The 25,125-nt window shown below is 41.3% G+C and overlaps 1 protein-coding gene and 1 long non-coding RNA gene across 3 annotated transcripts in view; one reads left to right on the forward strand and one right to left on the reverse strand.

Moving 5' to 3' along the window:
• LOC134469414 (cation channel sperm-associated auxiliary subunit epsilon-like) overlaps window positions 1-25,125 on the reverse strand; it is a 141,796-nt gene that overhangs the window by 105,807 nt on the left and 10,864 nt on the right. For both annotated transcript variants that reach the window (XM_063223652.1, XM_063223653.1), the window contains exon 4: window positions 375-441. In XM_063223652.1, the coding sequence (XP_063079722.1) occupies window positions 375-441 (67 nt within the window). The remainder of the gene's footprint in view (window positions 1-374; window positions 442-25,125) is intronic.
• Window positions 6,837-9,000, forward strand: LOC134468627 (uncharacterized). The gene is made up of 3 exons (XR_010038865.1): window positions 6,837-7,262; window positions 7,799-7,882; window positions 8,335-9,000. It is a non-coding gene; the product is annotated as an uncharacterized LOC134468627 (long non-coding RNA).

The raw sequence follows: 25,125 nt of genomic DNA on the forward strand, positions 1-25,125 counted from the left end.
TTGTGCACATTCTCCCCTCTAAAATATTACTACACCCCTCACGCTTAACTGAGAAAAACAGTGTGTATTTAACCAAGCCCTTGTCTGAACTTCTGCTTTGGAATAATCTTGCTGTTGTGTGTGTGTGTGTGTGTGTGTGTGTTCCCCAGGACTCCAACCCCCAGACGAGCGAGCCCGGATACTTCACCATCCTTCTACCGAGACGCAGCTCGCTCTTTGGGGAACAAACACACACAGCACCCGGACAGTTCACCGGTACTCCCTTACCCCCGAATCCCTTAAATAAAGCAATCTGAACTTGAACTTGAGCTATTGGGTCCTCTTCTGTCCAGGTTTCTGACAGGACCTATGGTAAAGAATCTCTGACTACTCACAGCGAACATCGGTGCAACCATGTGGAAGCCTTCTTTTTCACACTGAAAAGCCACGGGCGAGGTGGACCTACAGGGAGAAAAATATGATCAGTCTATAAATTACCTGTTGGCAGGCTTGGTTAGTAGCACTTCATAAGAATGACTCCTTGTTAGGTATTTTATTGAAACCGTTTGAAATGCAGTAGTTCATAAAGCTCCATATGCATGCCACGCATGAAAATGGCATTCTACAAGGCTGTTCTTACTTGCCGTACAAATGCCAATCTGCGCTAGAACCATTAATGACGTTATTGAAACCCCCAAACCGTTTTGCGCTCATTGGCACCACGTTTGCAGTTCTCTCCGGACCAGTGTGCATCACTGTTGAGAAGGCTCAAGAGCCTGACCAAGAAAGCAAATGCAAAATGCCAGTTCTGTCATGCGAGTTGCTGGTATGGCTGTGGCTGTGGATTAGGACTGGAGTCCAGATAGTATCACAGAAGAGTTAACACAAAGCAAACAATATCTTGCAGTGTTTCCCACAGCGCTTTCTGGCTAAGGCTGCCGCCTTACCAACAACGGGACACCGCCTTGTAGGGCTGCACAATTAATCGAAAATAATCGAAAATCGTGATATTGAAATCGTGATTTCAATCTGCATTTAATCGTGGCAATAGTGACCTACCTTCAAGAACATCCTTGAAGCCAGAACGGCTGGTGTTTCTGGCCAGAAATCTTTCATGCTATTGCCTTTTACATAATTACTACAATTCATTTTATTTTACTCATCTCGTATATAATTCATTCTTGGTTATATTTCATTTTGCCATCATTAAAAAAAAAATCTGCGAAAATCAATAATCGTGATTAATAATTGTGATTATAGTGGAGTCGTAGGCATGTGCAATTTTTCTCTGTCATTTCAAATTGGTGTTAAAGTTTGGTTTTCACTTCCAAGTTGAAGTTTAGGGTCTACAGAACAATTTGGGTTCGAGTGTCAAACACACAGATGGCCTGAGGGGGGCGCTCTAAAATATATAAACTGCTATAACTTTTTATTAGTTTAACCAAATTTAACATATGATGTATGCATGGATTCAGCATTAAGAGGAGGAGCTGGTGAGCTAAATATTTGGTTACCGGATTAAAGACATACTATGTCATAAACACACTTTTAGCCCATGGACAGCAAAATTCAGGTTTTTTTAAGATAAAGGGTGGAAATGCCCTCCAAGTTGCAATGAAACATCATTTATTGTTACAAGTTATTCTAAATAAAGCCTGGGATATCATTCAACTTGATTTTTTCAGAATACCCCTGAAGCACAAAGATACCTAGGATACCTATACACAAATGAGGCTGCATAAAGTCTATATTTAGGACCCAACTTGCAACTTTGAGTTTATGAATGAAGGATCATGAGTATCAACTTTTTTCAATCAAGCCATATTCTATTCACACATACAATCACAAAAAAACTTTATATCTGGAAGAAAATAAATCAATAATAATAATAATAATAATAATAATAATAATAATAACTAGAAATGCATTCTCACAGAAAATGCTGGAAGCGGGCTTGCCTTTTGGGGCAGAGATGAAACAAAGTACTATTGAGAAAACAAAGCTAATAGAAATGTTGGGAAAAATCCATCCACCCAGTCAGAAGTTATGGGCCAAACAATTCAGCCATCTTGGATTCAGCCATCTTGAAAGTGTTGTAGCTCTGCGTTTTGGGGATATACTAAATGACATACATGGTATTTTAAGTTGGCTAAGGAACACTGCATATGATATAATTTTGAAAATCAACATGGCTTCGAGCGGGATTCGAACTCACAACCTCCATATCTGTAATCCAGCCCCTTTGTGACTGATATTAAATGACATACAATACATGCAGGGCTCTAAATTAACTTTTTCCACCACCAGCCAATTTGGCTAGTAGACATTTTTTCTTACCAGCCAAACAGAAGTTCAACTAGCCATTTTTTAATCTTGCCAAAATAGGCTATGCGTTAGGCTAGTTGTGTTTTTTTTTAATTAGGCCTATTATTATTATTGTGGTTATTTTATTCAAATTTCCACAACACATAAACACTATAGGCCTACATACTAGGTCTATAATAAGCATATTATAGGCCTATATACTTTTTTTAAACTTCTGCTTTATTTTTTATCTTATTTTTACCTCTGAAAACAATGAATCACCAGCCACACACAACAGACCTTTAAACCAAACACACAGCTAAACACGACAAAACCTCACACTCCAAGGAGGGAGAAGAGATGAGAGGAAAAGTAGAGGAGGAGAGGAGTCAACACACACACACACACACGTTGTGCAATAATGGATATGATGTCGTGTGTGCCTATTGTGTGTTTATGTGGCCTAGCCTACAGTATGATGCTATGGGCACCATTATTTCCTCCAGGAGCTCCTCTCTACCATGCGCAACAAAATAACAAGAAACCTACGATATGTTTAACTAAGAAAATAATATCACGGAAATGTTTGCTTTCTTTGTTAGCCTACTTCCATAGCGTAGCCTACTCGCACGGGCATAAGGTCTGCCCTTCTTTCCGATGGCGTGGGCTTTCCAACTTATTTGCGCCAGGACTTGAAACATTTCAGAAGACAACTGACAGCTACGCTCACACTACTCTGACAGCCCGTTCTCCTCCTCTGCCCTTGTCGCTATTTCGTTCCACAACACTCCTGTTATTGAAACTCGTCCTCGCAGCTTAAAAAGGCAGCCTGTTAGAGCAAGGTGCCGGTGTCGGTGAATGCTAATAGTAACAGTAGTCCTAATAGTGACGTTAAAAGTGGTAGCGCGAAAGCGACAGGAGCAGGGGAGATCTGCCTGTCAAATTAGTGTGAGCGCACAAAAGTTCTGAAATGCGTTCTGTCCTGGCGCGCGCAACAGCAGCACGGAGTGGCTGCTGCTTCGGAAAGCTCACGGTGGGGTGGGGTCACGACGGGAGTGTTTGTGTAGGAAATCTCGCCGTATCATTGTCATACAAGCCGCCGTTTACCGTTCACAATTTACTGTAGGCTACTCAGGCGCTACTAGCCAAATGGGCGGGTAGGTATTTTTCTCCACCGGCCAAAATTAATTTTCACCCGTGTTTGGCGTGTTGGCGTGTGTTAATTTAGAGCCCTGAATACATGATATTTGAAGTTGGCTAAAGCTGGGCTTACACTGTGCGACTTTTGCCCCGATTTCGCCCCGATTTGGCACTCGCACGACTTTTTGAGAGTCGGGCCGATTTCTTGCTCAATCGCAGGTCAATCGTGAGTCTCTCATCGTGCAGTGTACATGGGGTAACGACAAGCGATTTCGCCTCACGATCGTGCAATCGCAGGGTCGCAAGAAAATCAAAACGGTTTGAAATTCTGGTCGTGGCTCGTGCGTAAATCGCACAGTTAAAGCAGTGCTACGACCCGATTTGACACTTCACATGCACAAATGAATAGGGCCGTGCGATCCGCTGTTCAGCACGACCTCATCTCCACCTCAGGTGCGCACGTTCCCTCCTCTGCAGACCGGGGAAACACGCCTGTCGCGTCGTACGGTGGAAGTATTTCCCTCGCATCCGACTGTCGGCTCGTGTAGTGTGAGGACATGAGTCGTGAGCTGTGAACTTTTAAACAGTGAAATTCCATCGTGCAGTGTGAGCAGAAGCTTAAGACCCATGAGTGAAAATATCGCACAGTGTATGCCCGGCTTTAGGAACACTGCATATGATATCATTTTGAAAATCAACATGGCTTTGACTGGGGTTCGAACCCCCAACCTCCATATCTGTAATTCAGCACATTTGCCATGCATACTAAATGACATACATGGCATTTTAAGTTGGCCAAGGAACACTGCATATGATATAATTTTGAAAATCAACATGGCTGTGACTGGCGTTCGAACCCCCAACCTCAATATCTGTAATTCAGCACATTTGCCATCCATACTAATTGACATACATGGCATTTTAAGTTGGCCAAGGAACACTACATATGATATAATTTTGAAAATCAACATGGCTTCGACTGGGGTTCGAACCCCCAAACGCCATATCTGTAATTCAGCACATTTGCCATTCATACTAAATGACATACATGGCATTTTAAGTTGGCCAAGGAACACTGCATATGATATAATTTTGAAAATCAACATGGCTTCGACTGGGGTTCGAACCCCCAACCTCAATATCTGTAATTCAGCCCATTTGCCATCCATACTAATTGACATACATGGCATTTTAAGTTGGCCAAGGAACACTGCATATGATATAATTTTGAAAATCAACATGGCTTGGACTGGGGTTCGAACCCCCAAACTCCATATCTGTAATTCAGCACATTTGCCATTCATACTAAATGACATACATGGCATTTTAAGTCGGCCAAGGAATGCTGCATATGATATAATTTTGAAAATCAACATGGCTTGGACTGGGGTTCGAACCCCCAACCTCCATATCTGTAATTCAGCACATTTGCCATCGATACTAAATGACATACATGGTATTTGAACTTGGCTAAGGAATACTGCATGTGATATAATTTTGAAAATCAGCATCGCTTCAAGTGGGATTCGAACTCTCAACCTCCATATCTCTAATCCAGCACATTTGCCATTGATAATAAATGACATACATGGCATTTTAAGTTGTCCAAGGAACACTGCATATGATATAATTTTGAAAATCAACATGGCTTCCGGTGGGGTTCGAACCCTCAACCTCCATATCTCTAATCCAGCACAATGCGTTACCACTAAGCCAAGCAGCTAGCTGTCATGTAAGCTTACAGTCCAGCAAGACTATATTACATTGCATTGCAGAGCTGAACAATAGACTTCTAGAATGGTTGCTCGCACCTGCTCGTTAAGAATAGAATCTTGAGACAGTGACATTTGAAATGGAACACTTTATTGGCTGCACCTGTTCTGATTGACTGTAATGGCAGTTAGTATTGTCCTCTAAGCAGAGGCCAGAATGAGAATGAGTTTTTTGTCTTTACAACATCGTTGTAAAAAAACTAAAAGGAGTTGGCACGTGTCCTTTTCACAGATCGACCATGCTTGTGGTCTCTCTAACAGTCTTTGAATAAAGTTTATAGGTTAAAGAGTTCAGGCACAAATGGACCTCTGTGTGGGACATGCGCTGATCTCTTGAAAAATGCATTTTTGGAAAGACTGGGATTCTCCATAGACCTTGGCCTGTTTTTTTACAAACCTGCCATTTAAAAAGTATTGGGAGTTGGGAGATGAAACTTTGACAATTTGGAGACATCCCATAGAGCTCGCTAACAACGCGTCAACTAAACTTCTAGGTGAAAGTGTTGATGTTTTATGACATGACCGAAAAAGCCTCCTACACTCTAATCTTTAGAGTGGCGGAACTTTGGTTCATGGAGGTTCCACCACTGTTTTCAATGGGGACCCAGGCTTTCACAAAATCGCCAAAAACGGGAAAACGACAAGAGACACGGAAAAGCCTATCACTATACGCGATCTCTAAGCCGAGCCGGTCGTTTTAGTGTTTGAACGGTGTCTCTATCTCGAAAGGCCTAGGAGGAGATCCATTTTCTATTTTTACTGCCCCTGCACAAGACCAAGATATAATAAGAAACAGGACTTAGAGATTACTAGAATCGGGCCTTGCTCTGCAAGGGCCATGCTCTGCATGGTCCGCAAGCCCGCTTAATAAGACTTTCCGGAGAGACATTGCTATTAGTATGCTTGCGGCTAATGCACACACACGCAGAGCTATTGTATACACACAGAGAAACACGAGGGAAAGAGATAGAGGTCTGAGTGTGTGTGTGTGTGTGTGTGTGTGTGTGTGTGTGTGTGTGTGTGTGTGTTTGCGTGTGTGCGTGTGCGTGTATGGAGATGCTTCAGGTGCCTTTCAGCAATGGGTGGGTAGGGAGAGGTAAGGGTGGGATTCGAACCTGCAACCCTCTGACAGACCAACACCCTACCCAGTAGGCCACTGCCACTTACTGTATAGAGTGGTCACGGCAGCATATTAGGCCATGGTTGCCCAGGTGACAGCAGAGGTCTAAAGTTCTACAAGGCTGCATGTGTGTGTGTGTGTGTGTATGAATGAAGATTCTAAAGGTGACAATTTGGCAGTCAAAAGCTGAGTAATATGTGCAGCCTTATTTTTACACTGTCATATCTCCAAAAGTTTTGCAAGTTGTCAGATGATATTGACACACACATGGCACAACCCTGCTCTTCATGACAAAGCTGAGATCACTTTTCTAGGCCAAATGGTTCAGTCAAAAAATGGACATATTCAGGCCTATGCGCTGAGCTGTTCATACATTTTTTTCGTAAGTGAATGGGGTCACATCATAGGGATTTTAAAACTGCTCTCTGAAACAATTTTACGAGTTGGCTTATGATCTTCACACAGTTTGTATTCAGAGCCAAGATCTCTCTGACAATGCCTTTACCTAGTTTCCTGGTGAACCAGAAGCTATGTGTTGACGCCCAGGGCGGGGGCTGGGCTACACAAACCTTCTGGTACACCTGTGATTCGCTCTCCTCCTCCGTTCACGAAATGAACGGAGCAGCACGACGAATCAGGATCGTAGGGAGGGATTTCAGTGGGTATGACGTTTATCGAACGCGACACCTTCCCCCAGGGTAGTTCGGCTGTGCCCGCCCCCTCACTGAATCACAACAGTAATGGCGGCGTGCGAGGGGTTATCATGCCTCGGGATGGAAGCAGCAATTTCAGCGGTGTTATCCAAAATACCTCAAGTTGATTCTCTAAAGGAGGAGCAGTCCCGAGTCATGGCTATAGAAGAAGTGGCTGGCTATGCTTTCTTCTGAAGTCTATCAAAAAAACCTGGTGGGAATTGTTGTGGATGAAGTTCACGTAATCTACAGATGGTAAGTGAAAAAACAAGGTTGTTATTAGCAATTATTTATTGTGCTTTATGTGAAATTGTGGCTCATGTAGCACACTCGTGAGTGCTGGAGAAACACGCATGCTATTTTGATTCGGGATTCAGATACCCCATGGGAATGAGACCCAGACTAAATACTTCCCTTGGACGCCCGTAAGGCTTATTGGAACGTTTTTATTGAACTTGTGACTCAACACATTTCTGCTTTTCTGCTGAACCAGAAGCTATTTGTTGACGCCCAAGGTTTTTTAAAGGCTACTGGTTTACCAGGAAGCATTGCTGCACATCCCCCCCAGGTCGTGAAACTTTAGTGTCAGATTAAGTAAAGGGATTGTTTTGGTTTGGGCGTAGTTTAAACGTTTCATAATCAGGCCATTTCGCTGTTTGCTATGCCCAGTGCTGACGCCAGAGCCTTGTGAAGTTCGGTGTGAACAAACCCCTTCCCCCACCCAGTTGTGCTAAAGGTGTGCTAACGTCCAGCAATTTCAATGTACTCACGGAGATCGTTCTATGTTTCAGGGGCAACGGTGTAAAGGGGGAATCCAGCATTGAGAGAGAGAGCTTTTCTCGCCTGGGACAACTCTGCTCAGTTGTGAAAGAAAGGTCAGACATTGTAAATAAAACTCACTGCTTAATAGCAAACCTTCTAAAAAATCTGCCAACCTACTTAACCCTTGTCTATCAACAGGTCCTTTACAGTTTTTTTTATTGCTGTTGTTTTTACTGTAGGCTACTTAATACACATTGTATTAACTTTCAGAGTACATTGCACTGACCCTCTGTAAGTAATTCAACCTCCTGTAAGTCGCTTTGGATAAAAGCGTCTGCTAAGTGTAATGTAATGTTAACAGTTAGTGTTAATGGCATAACAAATTATGACTCCTTGCAATAAAACTACCCCCATTGTTTTGCAAACCCAGTACATGATAAAGCCTTCATAAATAAAGTATTAATAGAAATCAGATATGGGAAGCAAAAGCCCGTCAAGGGCCGTTGAGCCGGCCTATAGCTGTTTGGTTATTGATGACTAACAGAATGCATATGTTATCTTTCAGGCACACCGGTCATGGCTTTGACGGCTTCAGCAGAAGTTGTCAACAGAGAGAGGGTCATCAAGCTGCTACACATGCACAATGCAACCCGGGTGACAGTGAGCCCAAATAGACATAACATCAGGCTTGGCCTGAAACATGTATCTAGTAATACCCTCTACCCTCACATGCAGTCTTGTATGCAATCAAAGGATCACCTAGGGTTGACAAGACAGTGAGAGAAGTGATTAAGGCAGGCACACAGGCGTACATTAGTACCAAACATGCCACTTGTCACAAGCAAGGCTTTCTGCACCGGGTTTGGAACAAAGCTAATAGAAGCAGCAGTCAACCATAGTCCTTACATCTTTGATATCACTTACATAACAAACAACTTACCAGTGTGTAGGCTACGGCATGCTCAGGAAATTCTACTTATAATAAGTGAGGTGTTTGATGACTTTGAGTAAACAGAGCAAACTCTCCCTGATGACACTTTCTTAGTGCCAGACATTGATTTCACTGGCTATTTTGATGAGTCTGATGATGAGTCTGAAACTGAGACGCAACACAGCAGTAGTTCTGGGTCCAACTAGCAAAATGTTATCACATGCTGTTGTAGCAATGTAAATACAAGAATGGAAATAATGATGTACAAAAGTCTTTGGAGAAAATGTAAATATTTTTTATTGTGACATATGAGTGATTCTCTAATTCGACTACACTTTTAAGTCCGTGGATTTTATTTGGCAATTCCACTAACTATTAACTGCATCCAATGATGTTTTGGACATTAGAAAACATTTATCTTTCATATAATACAGAAAGTGTAGACATAGCATTATTTCCCTCAGCAAGAATGAATATTTAATACTGGTTTTGGGCGTTTTCATGCCGTCCTGTTTTCCAAATGTCAGATTCAGTCTTCATATTAGCATGTAAAGAAACTTGTTTTGCCCAAGACGATTGCAAATGTTGATTCACAGTAATCATCACAATATGACAAAACTGTCAGAAAGACCACTGTCCTTTCCATTATACGTGAAATTTGCCATTTTGTGTGTGTCCACGAAAACTGTGTTAACCGTGTCACGGTCTGAAACCTCCTCCATAAATCAGTAATGGTTTGGTCTTAGGCCATACGAATAACATCACGTGATGTCATAACCTCTTTGGCAGGATACGGGAAGACTTTTTGGTAAATTTTGAGCTCCATCCTTCCATAATTTAATCCATTCTTTTTCATGTTCTCATAGCGGGAAAATTGCCTGTCAACAGTGTTATCAACATATTCATAAGAATCTGAATTAGAAATCACATGTGGAAAAACACAGATAAAGCATACAGATACATGAATTGATTAAGGTGTTGTGGTGGAACTTCTGAGGTCCTCAGTTAGCACAACACCATAAAAATGGCTGAAATGTCAACGGTGTTACCGTCAATGGTGTTACAATTAAGTATGACAGTCAGGGTTGCCAGATGAGGCTGATGATTTCCAGCCCAAAAAATGATCAAAATCCGCCCTAAAAACCCGCCCAATTCTATTGATTTATATGGCAGTGGGAAGGTTTTTCTGATAGATGCCATTTTTACCCCCACACGGCCATCCTAAGCAGCCCAATTGGGCGGGAGCCAGCCCAATCTGGCAACACTGATGACAGTTGAGGAGGAGTATGTTTTTGCCAATTTATATCCATATTGACAGACAAACAAACAAAATAATTTGTGTTCTAGGGAGATGGGTTTGTCTGCTCTGTTTTTTTCTCCTAAAAAAGTGCCGACTTGTTCCCCTGCACTGTTGACCGTAACACAGTTGAGTTACACCGTTGACTGTTTTGAAAGTGTTTTTGCGCTATTGATCCCTTATGTGTTGGAAAAATCCTATGAACATACACTAGGGATTATCTCTGGAGAAGGAAGTCTTGTGTAAGGAGGGTGACTATATTCAAATCAGACGTTACAGGGATTTATGATGAAAAATGTGTCAGTCTGTATCACAGTGACTCATAAAATCCTACTTATGAAGCTCAACAATCACATTTTCTATATCAGTTGCACAGATTAATGACAACATTACTGCTAAGGGACATAAGCACTTTCAAACATATATTGTTTCAACTCTGTAGTATTTTTATATATGTTTGAAATGACATAGTATTTGTCCATAACACTGTTGACAAAATAATTAAGCAAATGTTCGCTTTCATTAGAGTATTTGTCAAATGATTTAAGATTAAGCTTGGCAATTTGTTTGTTTGGAAACTTAAATATATACACTATGTTAACATCTAGGTCATTTAGTTGAAAAAAAATACTGATAATTGACATTTTGCTTTTGCCAAAAGCGTAGGGAAATCGTAGAATCACTCATATGTAAATAAAAGTGTTGTTGTGCCAATCTGGGTGTTGTATTAACTGTACAATGATAAGACATAAATAATGTGCACAGAGAAACATAATAAATATTAACAAAACTATAAAAACTATTGAATGGCATGAATAGAATATACATTCACCATACAATCCCTTTAAAATCTGTTTCCACTCAGCTGAACAGACATCAAGAGGGAGCCTGTTAAATTCACAGGTACATAACCAATGGGCCATCAACAGTCTCTAGCTGTGTCTCAGTGTAAGGTGTTTGGGCCCTGGAAGTGTCCTTGGTTGTAGGGCAAGTGACTTCTGCATTATGCACATCATGGTACACATATCCATCTTAGTATGCTGAGGTATCACAAAAAAAACCCTGAAAATCTGCTTGCAATTTCTGAAATGAAAATGCCTTAAAACTGTCAGCCAATGTATTGGCCAGCATGAAATGGGTGAAAGGGCTGCATATCTTCTTGCACTCTTCCTCCAGAATGTTTTGAATGTGTTCTGTGAGTGGTCCAAACAGCTCTTGGTGTTTCGTTATCTGTTTGGCTGCCCAGTTCCAGTTTTTTCTTGCCAGGGCCTCCACTACTACCGCTGTGCCATCTGGACACACCATCCTTTCACCTTTACTTCTGGTGGGGTAATAGACAACCACCTGTAACACACACCCAAAAAATATAGTCAGGGACAGTTTTTACATGATTACTTTTTTTTTTTTTTACAATACAATACGAGTTAATTGACTTAAATACTACTATATTAGTAGTGCATACTATATTAACTTAGTATATGCACATAACACTGAAAGTGTTTTAAGATACTCCAATAACAATAATAAAAGTAATGATAATAATAACATGTATTTATATAACACAACTCATACAACATGTAGTTCAATTGACTTCACGGTTAAATCAAAAAGACCAACATAAAACATGGGTTACTTGGGAAATGTGGAAGTACCTGAATGGTCTGTTGGGAATTAATAAAAGTAAACAACAACTAATGTTGTCTATGGTCAGGAGATGGACAGGAGAGGACTATGAACAGAAGTGAAAGTGGGAGAGGGGCAGAGAGGGGTGACAATGGGGGATGGGCACCACAAGCAAATGTGTGGACTGGTGAGCTTGGTGGACTGATCTCTCTCTCTCTCTCTCTCTCTCTCTCTCTCTCTCTCTCTCTCTCTCTCTCTCTCTCTCTCTCTCTCTCTCTCTCTCACACACACACACACACACTCACACACACACTCACACACACACCACCAACACTAAACGAAGAGCTCTTTTCCATTTTCATTTCATTCCTATTTTATTTTTTAAATCCAACTTTATGATGGCATTTGGGAAAATTGGAACTGGTTTAATGTTATGTGGTATTTTCAGAACAAATGTAAACATTATAAAACACATTTCAGTGATATTAGCAATAAATAGACTACAAAAACACTTCATTTTGGAATATTTTTGAAAATGGATTTACAGTATTGTGGAAAAGAGCTCTTCAAATACACTGACACACACACACACACACACACACACACACGTCTAATCAAGACTTGCTTAAACCAGGCGTACAGCTAGTAGTTGTAAGACAGTTGAGATTTTCTCGGTACAGTTTTCTACCATTATCTTACCATGGCATGGTGCTAAGTAGACTTGGCTTGATGCGTGGAGCTAACATAAGCAGGTTGAGTAGCCATTCAATTGGCTAAATGCTTATTGTATTTGCACTGGCGCAAATCATTGGTTATTGTCTAACGACCCAATATATTTTCTCACCTCTGTAACGCTTTGTCGAGCTGGGGTGTCGTCAGTGGCTGCTGGCCTCGGTAATTTCGGAGCTGGGGGGCCAGGGGTCGGTGGTTGCTCCGATGGGGTTCGGGCTCTGTCCCGTTTGCTTGCGATTGCCTAGGCCGAGGCCGTGGTGGTGGTGGTGTCTGCTGCACTCGCGGTCGTCGTGGCTGATGTTAAACTGGATATGCCTATAGTAGGGTGATTCGGTTCTTTTTCTGCGTCTTGCCATTCTCTGAAAGTACTCAAACTCTCTTCTAGCCTAGCAATGAAGCGAAAACACTTCTGACAAATTCGAAACGAACGCTCCTGGACATTTGCTAATGTCAACCCGATTTCTGCCAGCCGTTCCTCGATTGATTTTGCATTAGTGTCCTTCTGGAAAATCCTGCTGTTTGTAATGACACCTTTTATCCTGAGATTTTCCTTGCAAAGACGACATCGGTCATTTACAGCCATTATGTTCTCTGCTAGTCTCTTCTCTAACACGCTGTAACTGTTTTGATTCCCGACCTGTACGACCTGGCGGCGCTTAGGTGACGACACGTCCTACGTCACAAAGCTTCAACGTGAGTGGTCGAAGTGCCATGTCATTCATATGAGGTTGCTCCAACCACGTGCAAGCATCTTTTGACTAAACCACGCCTGCGGAGAGGCGTGAGAGGGCAGTGTACCAGTAGCCTGTTACTTACAGGCTACTGGTTCACCAGGAAATTTACCTAGTTGATACCTAGTTAAAAACCCCAGGACAGGTCAACTCTCACTCTAACTGCCACAGTTTGTGACATCATCATCTTGACCATTCTACCATTAATTTCAATGAGGGGGAAAACAGAGAGAAAACTGAGGAAAAACAAGTCTGGTGAACTTATGAAAGGGGGTTGGCCTAAGGGTGGGCGATATATACCGTCTGCGAAGCTATCGTAAACGTTGTTTTGACGATGAATAATTTTGCAATATCGAGATATTTTTATGAAGACGCTAAAATCAACAAAAGCGCTGTGACAGGACTCATTCAGACAGTGACGACAGCCAAGCCTTTCAGCCAATAGTAATGTGAACTGGAGAATAAAGTCTGTGAACCAATGAGCAGACAGTGCTGAGGGGGGCGGCTGCAGAGTTTTGCCAGACAGGGGCTGGATCTCAAATGGCACACTTGTGCACTTTAGGCACTATGTTTCAGTGCGTAACTAATACGGCATACACACTGAAACATGGACACTGAAGTGCACAAGTGCACCATTTGAGATTCAGCCAGGGACAGAGAAATTTCCGTGTCACTCGTGCACACAGCACTGCTGCTGCTGGGCACTGGTGGAGAGTTGCTGTTATCCAAATGGTGGATTTACATGAGGAATTCAACCATTAAACCAGCCATTGCATGGTGCTGAGGGCGTTTTGAAACTATGTGCTTTACTTAGCAACCGTCTGTGATTATGGAAAGCCAAATAGTTAGGAAGATAAATAGCTTTGTCTCTGGTCTGAGAAATCGCTAGTTAGCATGCTAGTTAGCGAACTAGGCTAAGCAATGTTGTTCTCTACAACTATTAGTGACTGTTACTCACTACTCAAACACCCACCTGCATACAGATGGCATAACTGCTTAGGTGTACAAGTACTGTTAAGTTAGAGTGGTGCAGTGAGTTAAATTACAATGTGTGAAATTCAACACATGCAATTTGCAGCTGCCCTAGTTTCCTATCCATGTACTGTTTCCAGTCAAAAATGGCTGTCATCTAACAGAATCATAAGCAATACATTATAAAACTATTTTTTTATTTACATGGATATGTTTTCATGCCAAGTGATGAAGTATTACTTTACAGACCAGAGCATTTGCATGTTATTAAATTCAAAAGCTCTTCAGCACAGCATTTCTCCCAACTCTCTGTCCCTCCCCAGTTACAACACAAATGCAGCACTACTACCTCCAGTGCAGAATTGAAATTCGTCTGGAATCATGCACAAATAGACAGCATAAATGTGTAGCTTTGCTATACTGCCATGCTTTGTGATGTAGCCTAGTGTAGACATGCCATCATTTATGCAGACCTCTTGGTAACATGCAGTTTAGGCTACATAGGCCTACAAATGATCTGCTTTACTCACCCTGCCCTGCCAAATTCCCATAGAGTAAAATTCAAACACATTGATTACCCCCCCCCCTCCTCCTGAAATAGGCCCTACTGGTTTTTGCAAGTGTTTTTTGGAAATTATCGTCAACTTATCGTTATCGTGAAAATTCTAAAACTTATCGAGATAATTTTTTTTGCCCATATCGCCCACCCCTAAGTAGCCCAGGGGGTAGGCCAGCGAATGTGTACTGACATTCAACATTGTGTCATGGTATGGATACCTCTCTGTCAAACAAAAGAACAAATTGGCACAGATCGTCAAGCTGGAAAGATCATTGGATACAAACAGCTGCAACTTCCACACCTGCACACGCAGTCCCTAACAAAGAAGGCACATCAAGTCTATCTGGATCCTACTCACCCTCTTCACGGTGCTTTCCAGATGCTGCCATCTGGACGTAGACTGAAAATTCCAATGGCTAGGAAGAATGGCTACAAGTGGTCATTTGTACCATCAATTGTGGCTATTCTTAACAAAGAACTGGTTATAATAACAGAGAGAAGATCCTCAATAGTATTTTAGCAGTGGTATTTTATTAATTTTAAATTTTATACAGTAACACAGTGCTTCGTAATACAGCATAGGAAGCTCTGTGCGCTGCTCTAGCAGGAAGTAATATGGTAAAATTGAATAGTCTCTTAATTTTAATTGAGTAATGAGATTTAATTTTATACCACAGGTTTTATCTATCTATCTTTTATCCACACACACATACACTATATATATATATTTATTCTTTATTGTGTTGACTGTGATGTGTGTTTGTCTTGTGTGTCCTTGTGCGTCCTTATGCCACCACCAAAGCAAAATCTCCATTTTATGTAAGTTTAATGGACAATAAAGAAGTCTAAGTCTAAGTCTAAGTCAGTACGCCGTTCATTTTGGCACTCGAACCGTGTCTCTATCTCGAACGCTGCAACGATTCAAAGCCGTACTAATGAATGGCGATTCCCATAGGCCGAGGTGAATGGAAAAATGTAGAATAATAATAAACTGTTGATGAACAATTGGTATGCTTTCCCGCAAGCATACTAAATAAACTGCTGGAGAACAATTAGTATGCTCGCTGGCGGCAAGCAGAGGCCTTTGGCAAGCATACTAAAAAATACTATAGGACTATTTCATACATGGTAGACACAATCATCTGCTGTTATGAAGACATCCCTGTCATCTGGGAACTGTCCATTTGTTACCAGCTGACAGGAATGAAAACCGTTCTTATTATCTGCATTCGCCAGAAATGCCTGCCAATCTGGTAACAAATGAACAGTTCCCAGATTTGGACTACACTACCAGAGATGCATTTGCCAAAGATGTATTCCAACTAAAGGTGAAGTGCAGCTGTACTAGTACTTGTACAAATAGACCTGCCAGATCTCGGTGCAAGTGCATGAAGGCAGAGTTAAAGTGCACACGTCTGTGCAAGTGCACATGCAATTTCTAAGACTGACCACTGACTGTTTTTGCATCTGTTCTCTGTCATAGTTATTGTAGAGTGGAGTATTGGAATAAATGTTAGCCCTGTGGTCTTCTGTTTGCTTTTTGAATGCAGGAAAAAATGATGCTCCCCATAGTATTTATCATTATTATTATTATTATTATTATTATTATTATTATTATTATTGATTTACTTTCTTCCAGATGTAAAGTTTTTAAGTTATGAATAAAATGATGGCTTGATTGGAACAAAAAGCTGGTACTCACGATCCTAAATTCATACACTCAAAGTTGCAAGTTGAGTGCTAAATATCACATAACTTAGGCTATATGCAACCATATGTATAGGCATCCTATTAAGTTAGTATCTGTGTGCTTCAGGGATATTCTGAACAAATCAAGTTAAGTGATAACCCAGGCTTTATTTACAATAACTTGTAACAATAAATTATGTTTCATTGCAACTTTGAGGGCATTTCCACTCTTTATCTTAAAAAAGCCCGGATTTAACTGTCCATTGGCTAAAAGTGTGTTTATTACATAGTGTGTCTTTAATCTGGTAACCAAATACTTAGCTCACAGGTTTCTCCTCTTTATGCTGAATCCATACATACCTCATATGCTAAATTTGGTTTAAAGGATAGTTCCGGCGTAAAATGAAAGTTTCACCATCGCTTTCCCATGCCACATAATGTATCTAATGATGAGCCATTCCGGGCAATGCCGCGCCGTTATGGAGTTAGCTAATTTTAAGCTTTTTGGTGAAAAACGCAGCCAACGCATCACGGCGGGGCCAATTCTAAACCTATTCTTTTCTGATGTTTCCCCGCTATAAACAACTTCAAAAACGCTACACACTTCATCACAAAGGTCTCGTCAATCAAACCGAGGCACAGAGAATGTCATCGGAGCACACAATCTTTCACTGGCCAGTGTTTTCAGAGGTGTCTCACTGTTGCAACTCTCTGACCCGGATGCCAGGGCGCGCGAGGTCAGAAGGACCATTACGCAACGGAGGAGGGCTGGAGGAATTTATAAAGTCGTACTAGAAGTACTCTTACAGATGTAAGTACACCACCAGTGGTGTGTTATTACAAAGCTGAATCCATGTTATATTATACCGTGTTGCAATTACTTTGTAAGAGTAGTCTGCCTACCTGTACTCTCCATGCAACTCTTCAAATCTGCTGCCTGCACACACGGTAGTAGCGATCCCTCCGGGTTTTTACGCCAGTTTCGTCCACTTCTAATGCTATTAGCCATTCCCGTAATATGGCTGGTTTAGACAGTGGCAGTCGGTGAAAACGGTCGGGGTTCCAGCTTTTCATTTTACGGTCGTAGCCGGTGCGAACCGCGGACCATGTGTAGCCTACCTAGCCACCTGATTGAGTAGCCTGCATCCGGGTCAGAGAGTTGCAACAGTGAGACACCTCTGAAAACACTGGCCAGTGAAAGATTGTGTGGTCCGATGACATTCTCTGTGCCTCGGTTTGATTGACGAGACCTTTGTGATGAAGTGTGTAGCGTTTTTGAAGTTGTTTATAGCGGGGAAACATCAGAAAAGAATAGGTTTAGAATTGGCCCCGCCGTGATGCGTTGGCTGCGTTTTTCACCAAAAAGCTTAAAATTAGCTAACTCCATAACGGCGCGGCATTGCCCGGAATGGCTCATCATTAGATACATTATGTGGCATGGGAAAGCGATGGTGAAACTTTCATTTTACGCCGGAACTATCCTTTAACTAATCAAAAGTTATAGCAGTTTATATATTTTAGAGCGCCCCCCCGCACGCCATTTTGTTATCTGTGTGTTTGACACTCGAACTCAAATTGTTCTATAGACCCAAAACTTCAACTTGGAAGTGAAAACCAAACTTTAACACCAATTTGAAATGACTGAGCCTATTACGATCCCACTATTATGATTTTGACCCAAACAATCGTGATTATGATTTTTTCCATTATCGTGCAGCCCTACCGCCTTGGCAACCGCCTTTTCATAAACTGTCATTAATGAAGGCATAGGCTATGAAACACTTCTGCTTTGCTTGTTTGAAAAGTGATATCACTAAGAAGTAAATCTCTATGCATCTAGTCTGCAAATAGCCTATATCAGCTGACCTTTAAAAAAAATTCACAGGTGGCAAGGTGAGAAAGATACTTAACCCAACACTGCTCGGGCCCTGTGTCTGTATGAGAGACATTTTCTCCCCTCCTATCACTGTAAACTAAATATGCTGTGTGTGTGTGTGTGTGTGTGTGTGCGTGTGTGTGTGAGAGTGATTTTGGATAGTTCATCGTCAACTGTGGCATTTATGCTATTAACTTAATCGTGATTAAAAATTGTAATTGATTGACAGCACTAAATAGCAATACGTAGTACAGCTGCTGGTAGTTCATTCTGCTCATGTCATCCACGTAGCCCGGAAGTCTGCCACGAGTTCCAATATGCATTTACACCTTGTGGCCATTCGGAATGCAGGGGGCAGCATAGCACTGCACCACCTAAGCTCCAGCTACACCACCTCTAACCAGTCTTCCTAAACTCTGCCGAGAGTGTCCACTCCTCCCCAACTATTGCAAAAATACACGGCGAGGGCCTGCAAGGATGCTGCCTTATAGGCACGGCTCCACCAACCGAGACCAACGTGGTCTGCCCCGGGCGACCCTGTAAAATATACCACTAAAACCACTACTCCCACCAGCTCGCTGCTCACCAGAACCATGAAGCAAGTTCCCTTCCAGCTCATCATCATCATTGTCATTAAGAGGTGAAACCAAAGCTACCCTTCTATTTTGTTTTATCAATCCCTTCTGTCCTTTATTAGAAAATAATAATACATCAAGCAAACCTGACAGTTTGTCTCAACATCTTACTCTTAGCTCCACTCTGCACACATACCCCACCAGACATGCTACTTACTAGTGGTAACTATACAATACCAATTTACCAATACCAAAAATCTAAAGTAAAGATAGTTTTAAAAAGCAAATAAAATAGTATTTTATGGTTAACTGTAATCAACCTTTGAGGATGTAATTTTGATCAGATTTCAACTATTGTTATACTCTATTTTGTGTTGTGTTAGTCTTGTTATTTACCCATGAACTGTCTTTTGTTGTTGTTTAGTCAGTTATTAATTGTTGTCTGTAGGCTGATACGATATCTGATATTGATAATGCTGTTTTGGCCGAATAAATCGTGAATAAATCTTGAGATCTGAAGACTGTTGAGGTCGAAACGTTATCCTGACTTGAAAAAATAAAACCACAACAAAAAGGATTCTAAGTGTGCGGACTCCTCATTCTAAAAACTACAGTTGACCTTCGTCCTGCACCTTTCCCTGGGATGTGCACAATCCTCTCTTTCAACTGAATGTTTTTTTTTATTTTTTTTATTTAACCTTTATTTAACCAGGAAAAATAAACCCGTTGAGATTAAGAACCTCTTTTACAAGGGTGTCCTGGCCAAGTGGCGGCTCAAGTTACAAAATTAAAATTACACAGTTGCATTAAAATAACAAATCAAGTAAAATAAAACGTCAATTGAAACAGTTACAGACAATAGACTCTGTCTCAAGTGATCTCATCTTGGAATTAAAATCGTTCAATGGAATTAGATCTGTTAGTTTCAAGTCCTTTTGCAGATTGTTCCATGAGGTAGGGGCTGAAAACACAAATGCCCTCTTCCCCAGTTCTGTGCGGAAGCAAGGGACAGAGAGTAACAAATGGCCTTTAGAGCGCAGACCATAAGACTGCAGATGTAAGGTGGCAGTAGTCCGAGTATTGCCTTGTAAATAAATGTATACCAGTGAGTAAGTCTCCTGGTAGTCAGTGAAGACCATTTAACTCTGGCATAGAGTTCACAGTGATGAGTTTGGGCCCTACAGTTAGTGATGAACCTCAGGGCACCATGATACACAGAGTCAATCTTACTCAGACATTGGGATGAAGCATTCATGTACAGCAGGTCTGCATAGTCTAAAATGGATACAAATGTTGCAGAGACAAGGCGCTTCTTAACATGAAAGAAAAAACAAATTTTATTTCTAAATAAAAAACCTAACTTTAGTTTAAGTTTCCTCACAAGATTTTCAATGTGGGCTTTGAACGTCAAAGTATCATCAAGCAAAATACCCAGGTATTTATACAAACGTACCACCTCAATTTCAGTTCCCTCAAGGGTGAGTACTGAGGGGATGATTGATGGTACTTTCCTTGGCTTTGAGAACAACATTTGCTTAGTCTTATCAGCATTAAGAAGCAATTTTAACTGTAAAAATGTCTGTTGGATTACATCAAAAGCCTTCTGCAGTGATTCAATAGCATTAACGGCGGATGGCCCGAAGCAATAAATTATTGTGTCATCAGCATAAAAATGCATGTTCGCATCAGACACATTCCGACCCACATCATTTATAAGCCTGTCACGATATCCGATAAGTCAATAAATCGGACGATAACTTTTTACAAGAACGATCACTTTTCTGGCCCCGATAAGTAACGATAAGTTATTTGCGTGATGTTTTGTTTTCCCCCTCTCCCTTTCTCTACCGTAGCCGTGAGACTACTGATGGCGCGTTATAGGCCAACGCAGCGCAATGACGCTTAAATGTTGGTGTAATTTTAAGTTTCAGTGCAGTTCTGGTTGAAAAAGGTGCATTGATCTGGCTACTTGCGTCTTTGAAAAAGAACGCTGGTGTTCCCGCGCGTCGCTTATAAGCCTCGACAAAGAATCAGCGCTAGAGACTAGGAGCGCAATATTCTTCCAGTCTCAATCAGCGCATCTGCAACGTTCCTCAGAGAGTGGAATGAACAGCTCCAACACGGAGGCAAATGTTCATTTTGAAACACCCAATATCCACGACGAAGACGTGTTTGTGCAAACATGAAATAGTGGTGCCGACCGTCGCGACAAACTTGCTCTGAGGCTGTTATTTTAAACCTCGCCGAGTTTCCCCTATTATTTCAATGCGCCTCCTACCCCGACGTTCGTTGTCTGTTCTTTTTGTGATTTTCGCTATATTTCTTGTTTATTTAGACCTAACAATATGAGTAGGCAGTCTGTAAGCAAATAATGAAGATACGATTTGTGGATTTAAATCAGTCACACCAGGAGAATGTGAACGGTTGAGCACGCTACAGGGGAAAACAGAGGCATGGCGACTCATAACTCATAAGAATCAATGTATGGGCGTTCATAAAGGACTTTAAAGTGCGCAGAATTGCAACTTGTTCCAGTCGAGGGTATCGGGGAGGGAGGGAGAGAGCGCTGCCTGCACTTGTGCATCTGTTCATGCTCTTTTGCTTTTTGCTGATGTTGAAATGCCTTTAACAGGGCTGATTTGGGTTTTGACTGACAATTAGCTAGTTACAACGTGCATTTTGGTGAAATAAGCTGTCTAAGTAATAATTTGTGAATTAACAATACCCCACCAGTAGGTTATTTTACATCACACCATGGATAGGCCTATAAGCCATTCAGTGTGCTTGAGAAAGATAAATAACAGAAAATATTAAAGAAAGACTATAACTTACCCTAATAATAAATACAAAAAAACCTTTTTTGTGCCTATTGTGCTCCATGAGGATGTAATTAAAAACACATATATATCCCCCGCCGTGATGCTTTAAAAATGTGAAGGGGTGTAGGAACATTTTTATTGCATTTTTACATCATTATATTGTTTGACACATTTGTTCTTGGAGCAGGCTTAATTAGGCTTATTTAGACCTCTGAGGGTGCTGGCCCAAATGTTAAATTCAATGTTTCAAGAAGGAGGCCGCACCTTGCTTGTTTTTTATTACACATTATATTTTTTGAAAATGGCGAGAGAGACAATATTATCGATTATCGCAATAATTTCTTGTTATCGTTATCGTCTGGCAAAAATTGTTATCGTGACAGGCCTAATCATTTATGCACATGATAAATAAAAGGGGACCTAAAACCGATCCTTGTGGCACCCCCTTGTGGACACTGACAAATTCTGAGTACAAGTCATCGTGTTTGATACACTGGGACCTACCACTTAAATAATTTGTGAACCAAGAAACAACATGATCTGAGAGACCAAAGCTGGACAGCCTCTCTCTGAGAACTGTGTGGTCCACAGTGTCGAACGCCTTGGAAAGGTCAATGAAAAGTGCTGCACAGTACTGATTTTTGTCAAGGGCAACAAGTATGTCATTGACTACTTTTGTGGCAGCAGTGATAGTACTGTGCTTTTTCCTAAAACCTGACTGAAGCCTTGAAAGAAGGTTGTTTGTGTATAAAAAGTCTTTAAGTTGCTCGCATACCAGTGATTCCAGGATTTTTGATAGGACACACAAATTAGATATTGGCCTGTAGTTAGTTAAAACTGCTGGGTCGCCTCCTTTTAAAAGCGGAATAACAAAGGCCGACTTCCAGACTACGGGAAGTTCTTTGTTTTCAATTGATAAATTAAAAAGTGTTGTGATGGGCTGTGCAATAAAATCGGCTGACATTTTCAAAAAATAAGGTTCAATAAAATCTGGCCCAGGAGGTTTACTTTGATTCAAAGTTTTGAGTGTATGAATGTAACCTAATGGTCCTGCCTTCACTTGATCTGCGGACCCGGGGCATGTTTAGGCCATCTGTTCAGCGAGTGACTTTCAACAGGGATTTTATGGTCAATGCAAGTTATCACTTGTCCCCTTACTGACTGCTTGTTGCACTGTTTTCAAAAATTCGGTTTCATCTGCTGCTGATTGACTGATGATTTTTGTTTGCTAATATTACAGAGTAGGGATGGGCATGCGGTGAAAATTTCTTCGTCGATCGTCGGGAGAATTAATGATTAATAATCGGTTAACCATTAACATTTTTATATTAAAAATAGCACACATTTAGGCCCACCATGCCCTATACTCTTGTATAACAAAAAATATATAAAAAACATCATGTTTTTCTTCGAGGATTTGTTTTTATTAACAACACTAACTAAGTAAGACTAACTAACACTACTAACTAAGTGAATGCGCAGTGATTAAGTGATACATCATGGTCGTTGTCGATGAACTGTATTTGTAATTGACATTGCAGTAATGAAAACGGGTCAGGGGTGAAAAAGGTGAGAAAGGTGCTGCGTGGCACGGTGGCACGGAGCGGCGCGTGTGCTGCAGCGATGCACGCGCATGTGTGGTGTGCAGTGGCGTTTTTTGGGGGACAGTGTTGTATAAGAGTCATACTAGGGGGGTCTGGGGACATGGTCTCCCATGGGAGAAAATGTAGGTAAATCAGTCTTTAAATGATGAATTTTGAGCATACTGTAGCGACCCAGGGACAGTGAACATAAGAGGAACTGCCAACCATCTTCGTTACTTCATGATTGTCATGCTGTCATGTCTGATGAGAGGGGCAGATAGATAGATAGATAGATAGATAGATAGATAGATAGATAGATAGATAGATAGATAGATAGATAGATAGATAGATAGATAAAATGGGTTTTGGTTCTCAGCCTTTTCACCCCCTCCTCTCAACACTATCCAATGTCCCGTCAACGCTTGCCTGGTTGTGATCTCATTTGAACAGTTAATCATCATATTTCAGACAACTTGTAATACAAAAAAATCTTTGTCACAGTTTGGATAAACTACTGAAATTGTATCCAAACTAGGAATGGGCATAATTAACCCCCCCCCCCCAAAAAAAAAATGAATGTAGGTCATTAGTGCACGTCCTCAATGCAATGCATTTCGCTGTTACACCTACAAAATTTGGGCAGCAGGGGGCAATATCTCACCATCACCGTACCCTGGCTTGACTTGTTTGTTACATGCGAGCTTCCGTAGAGCGGGCTTTGCCTAACCATGAAGAGGTCACAGCGAAGTGTGGCGTGGGACCATTTTCGGTTAGAAAATGACAAAGTGTACTGTAATTACTGCAATGTAAATTATAAATACAGTTCATCGACAACGGCCATGATGTATCACTTGAACACCGCGCATCCAAGCCTTGAAAAAGACTGCGGTGATTAATCTCAACCTAGCCTCACCTCGATGTCTGCACCGTTAGTGCCTCCGTTGTTGTCTTGCAACTTGAAGCCTCCCTGGTTTGCGCATTGCGCAACAATTCAGGTTTAACTTTTCTTGTTAAGCACTTGACACTTGTGTTGTTAAAGTGATATTGTCCCATTTTTGGAAATAAGCCCTTCCCTTGAGTTAAATAGTAGGGCTTTACCATTCTCCTGTACTTTCAACCATTCTCTGAGTACGGCAGTGCAAATTTTACCTCCAAGCTAGCAGTTAACATGGACTCCTATGAGACCAGTTAGCCGCCAGCTGGTCTCATAGGACTCAGTGTTAATTGCTAGCATGAATGTAAAATTTGCACTGCCATACTCAGAGAACGGTTGAAAGTACAGGAGAATGGTAAAGCCCTACTATTTAACTCAAGGGAAGGTGTAAAATAAGCTTATTTCCAAAAATGGGACAGTATCACTTTAATAAAAACAAATCCTCGAAGAAAAACATGATGTTTTTGATGTATTTTTTGTTATACAAGAGTATAGGGCATGGCGGGCCTAAATGTGTGCTGTTTTTAATATAAAAATGTTAATGGTTAACCGATTATTAATCATTATTATATGGTGTGACGTCATCGGTCGAATGCTCCATTCATTTCAACGGGGCTCCCCAACGTTCGCACGTCTGTTATTTTTCGATAACGGACGGGTTGGTCTATAACAGACCGCTGTCAATGGCAACAAGACCTTTCACTGCTAAAGCGACTTTTCAACAAGACTCTAATCAGCTGCTGTGATAGACAACACCTGTTGTCCTGGCTACCTAGCTGTTGCCTAGCGGTGTTCCACAACGGCACTGTTTTGTTTTGCGCAGCAACAATCTTTTGACATTAAAAACTATAATAGACTTAACATTAAATAGGCCTAAAGAAATGTCCCCGCCATGTGTGAATCATTTAAGTATATCCATATAATAAGCGGGTTAACTTTCGGCGAGTCGGTCGCTTTGTGGAATAGCAGCACTTCATAGAGAACCGCTCCGCTCCGCGTCGGGGTCTAAAGATTCTCTCTGTCGTGCTGCTATTC

This window comes from Engraulis encrasicolus, chromosome 18 (assembly GCF_034702125.1).
Source record: "Engraulis encrasicolus isolate BLACKSEA-1 chromosome 18, IST_EnEncr_1.0, whole genome shotgun sequence".
NCBI lineage: Eukaryota > Metazoa > Chordata > Actinopteri > Clupeiformes > Engraulidae > Engraulis > Engraulis encrasicolus.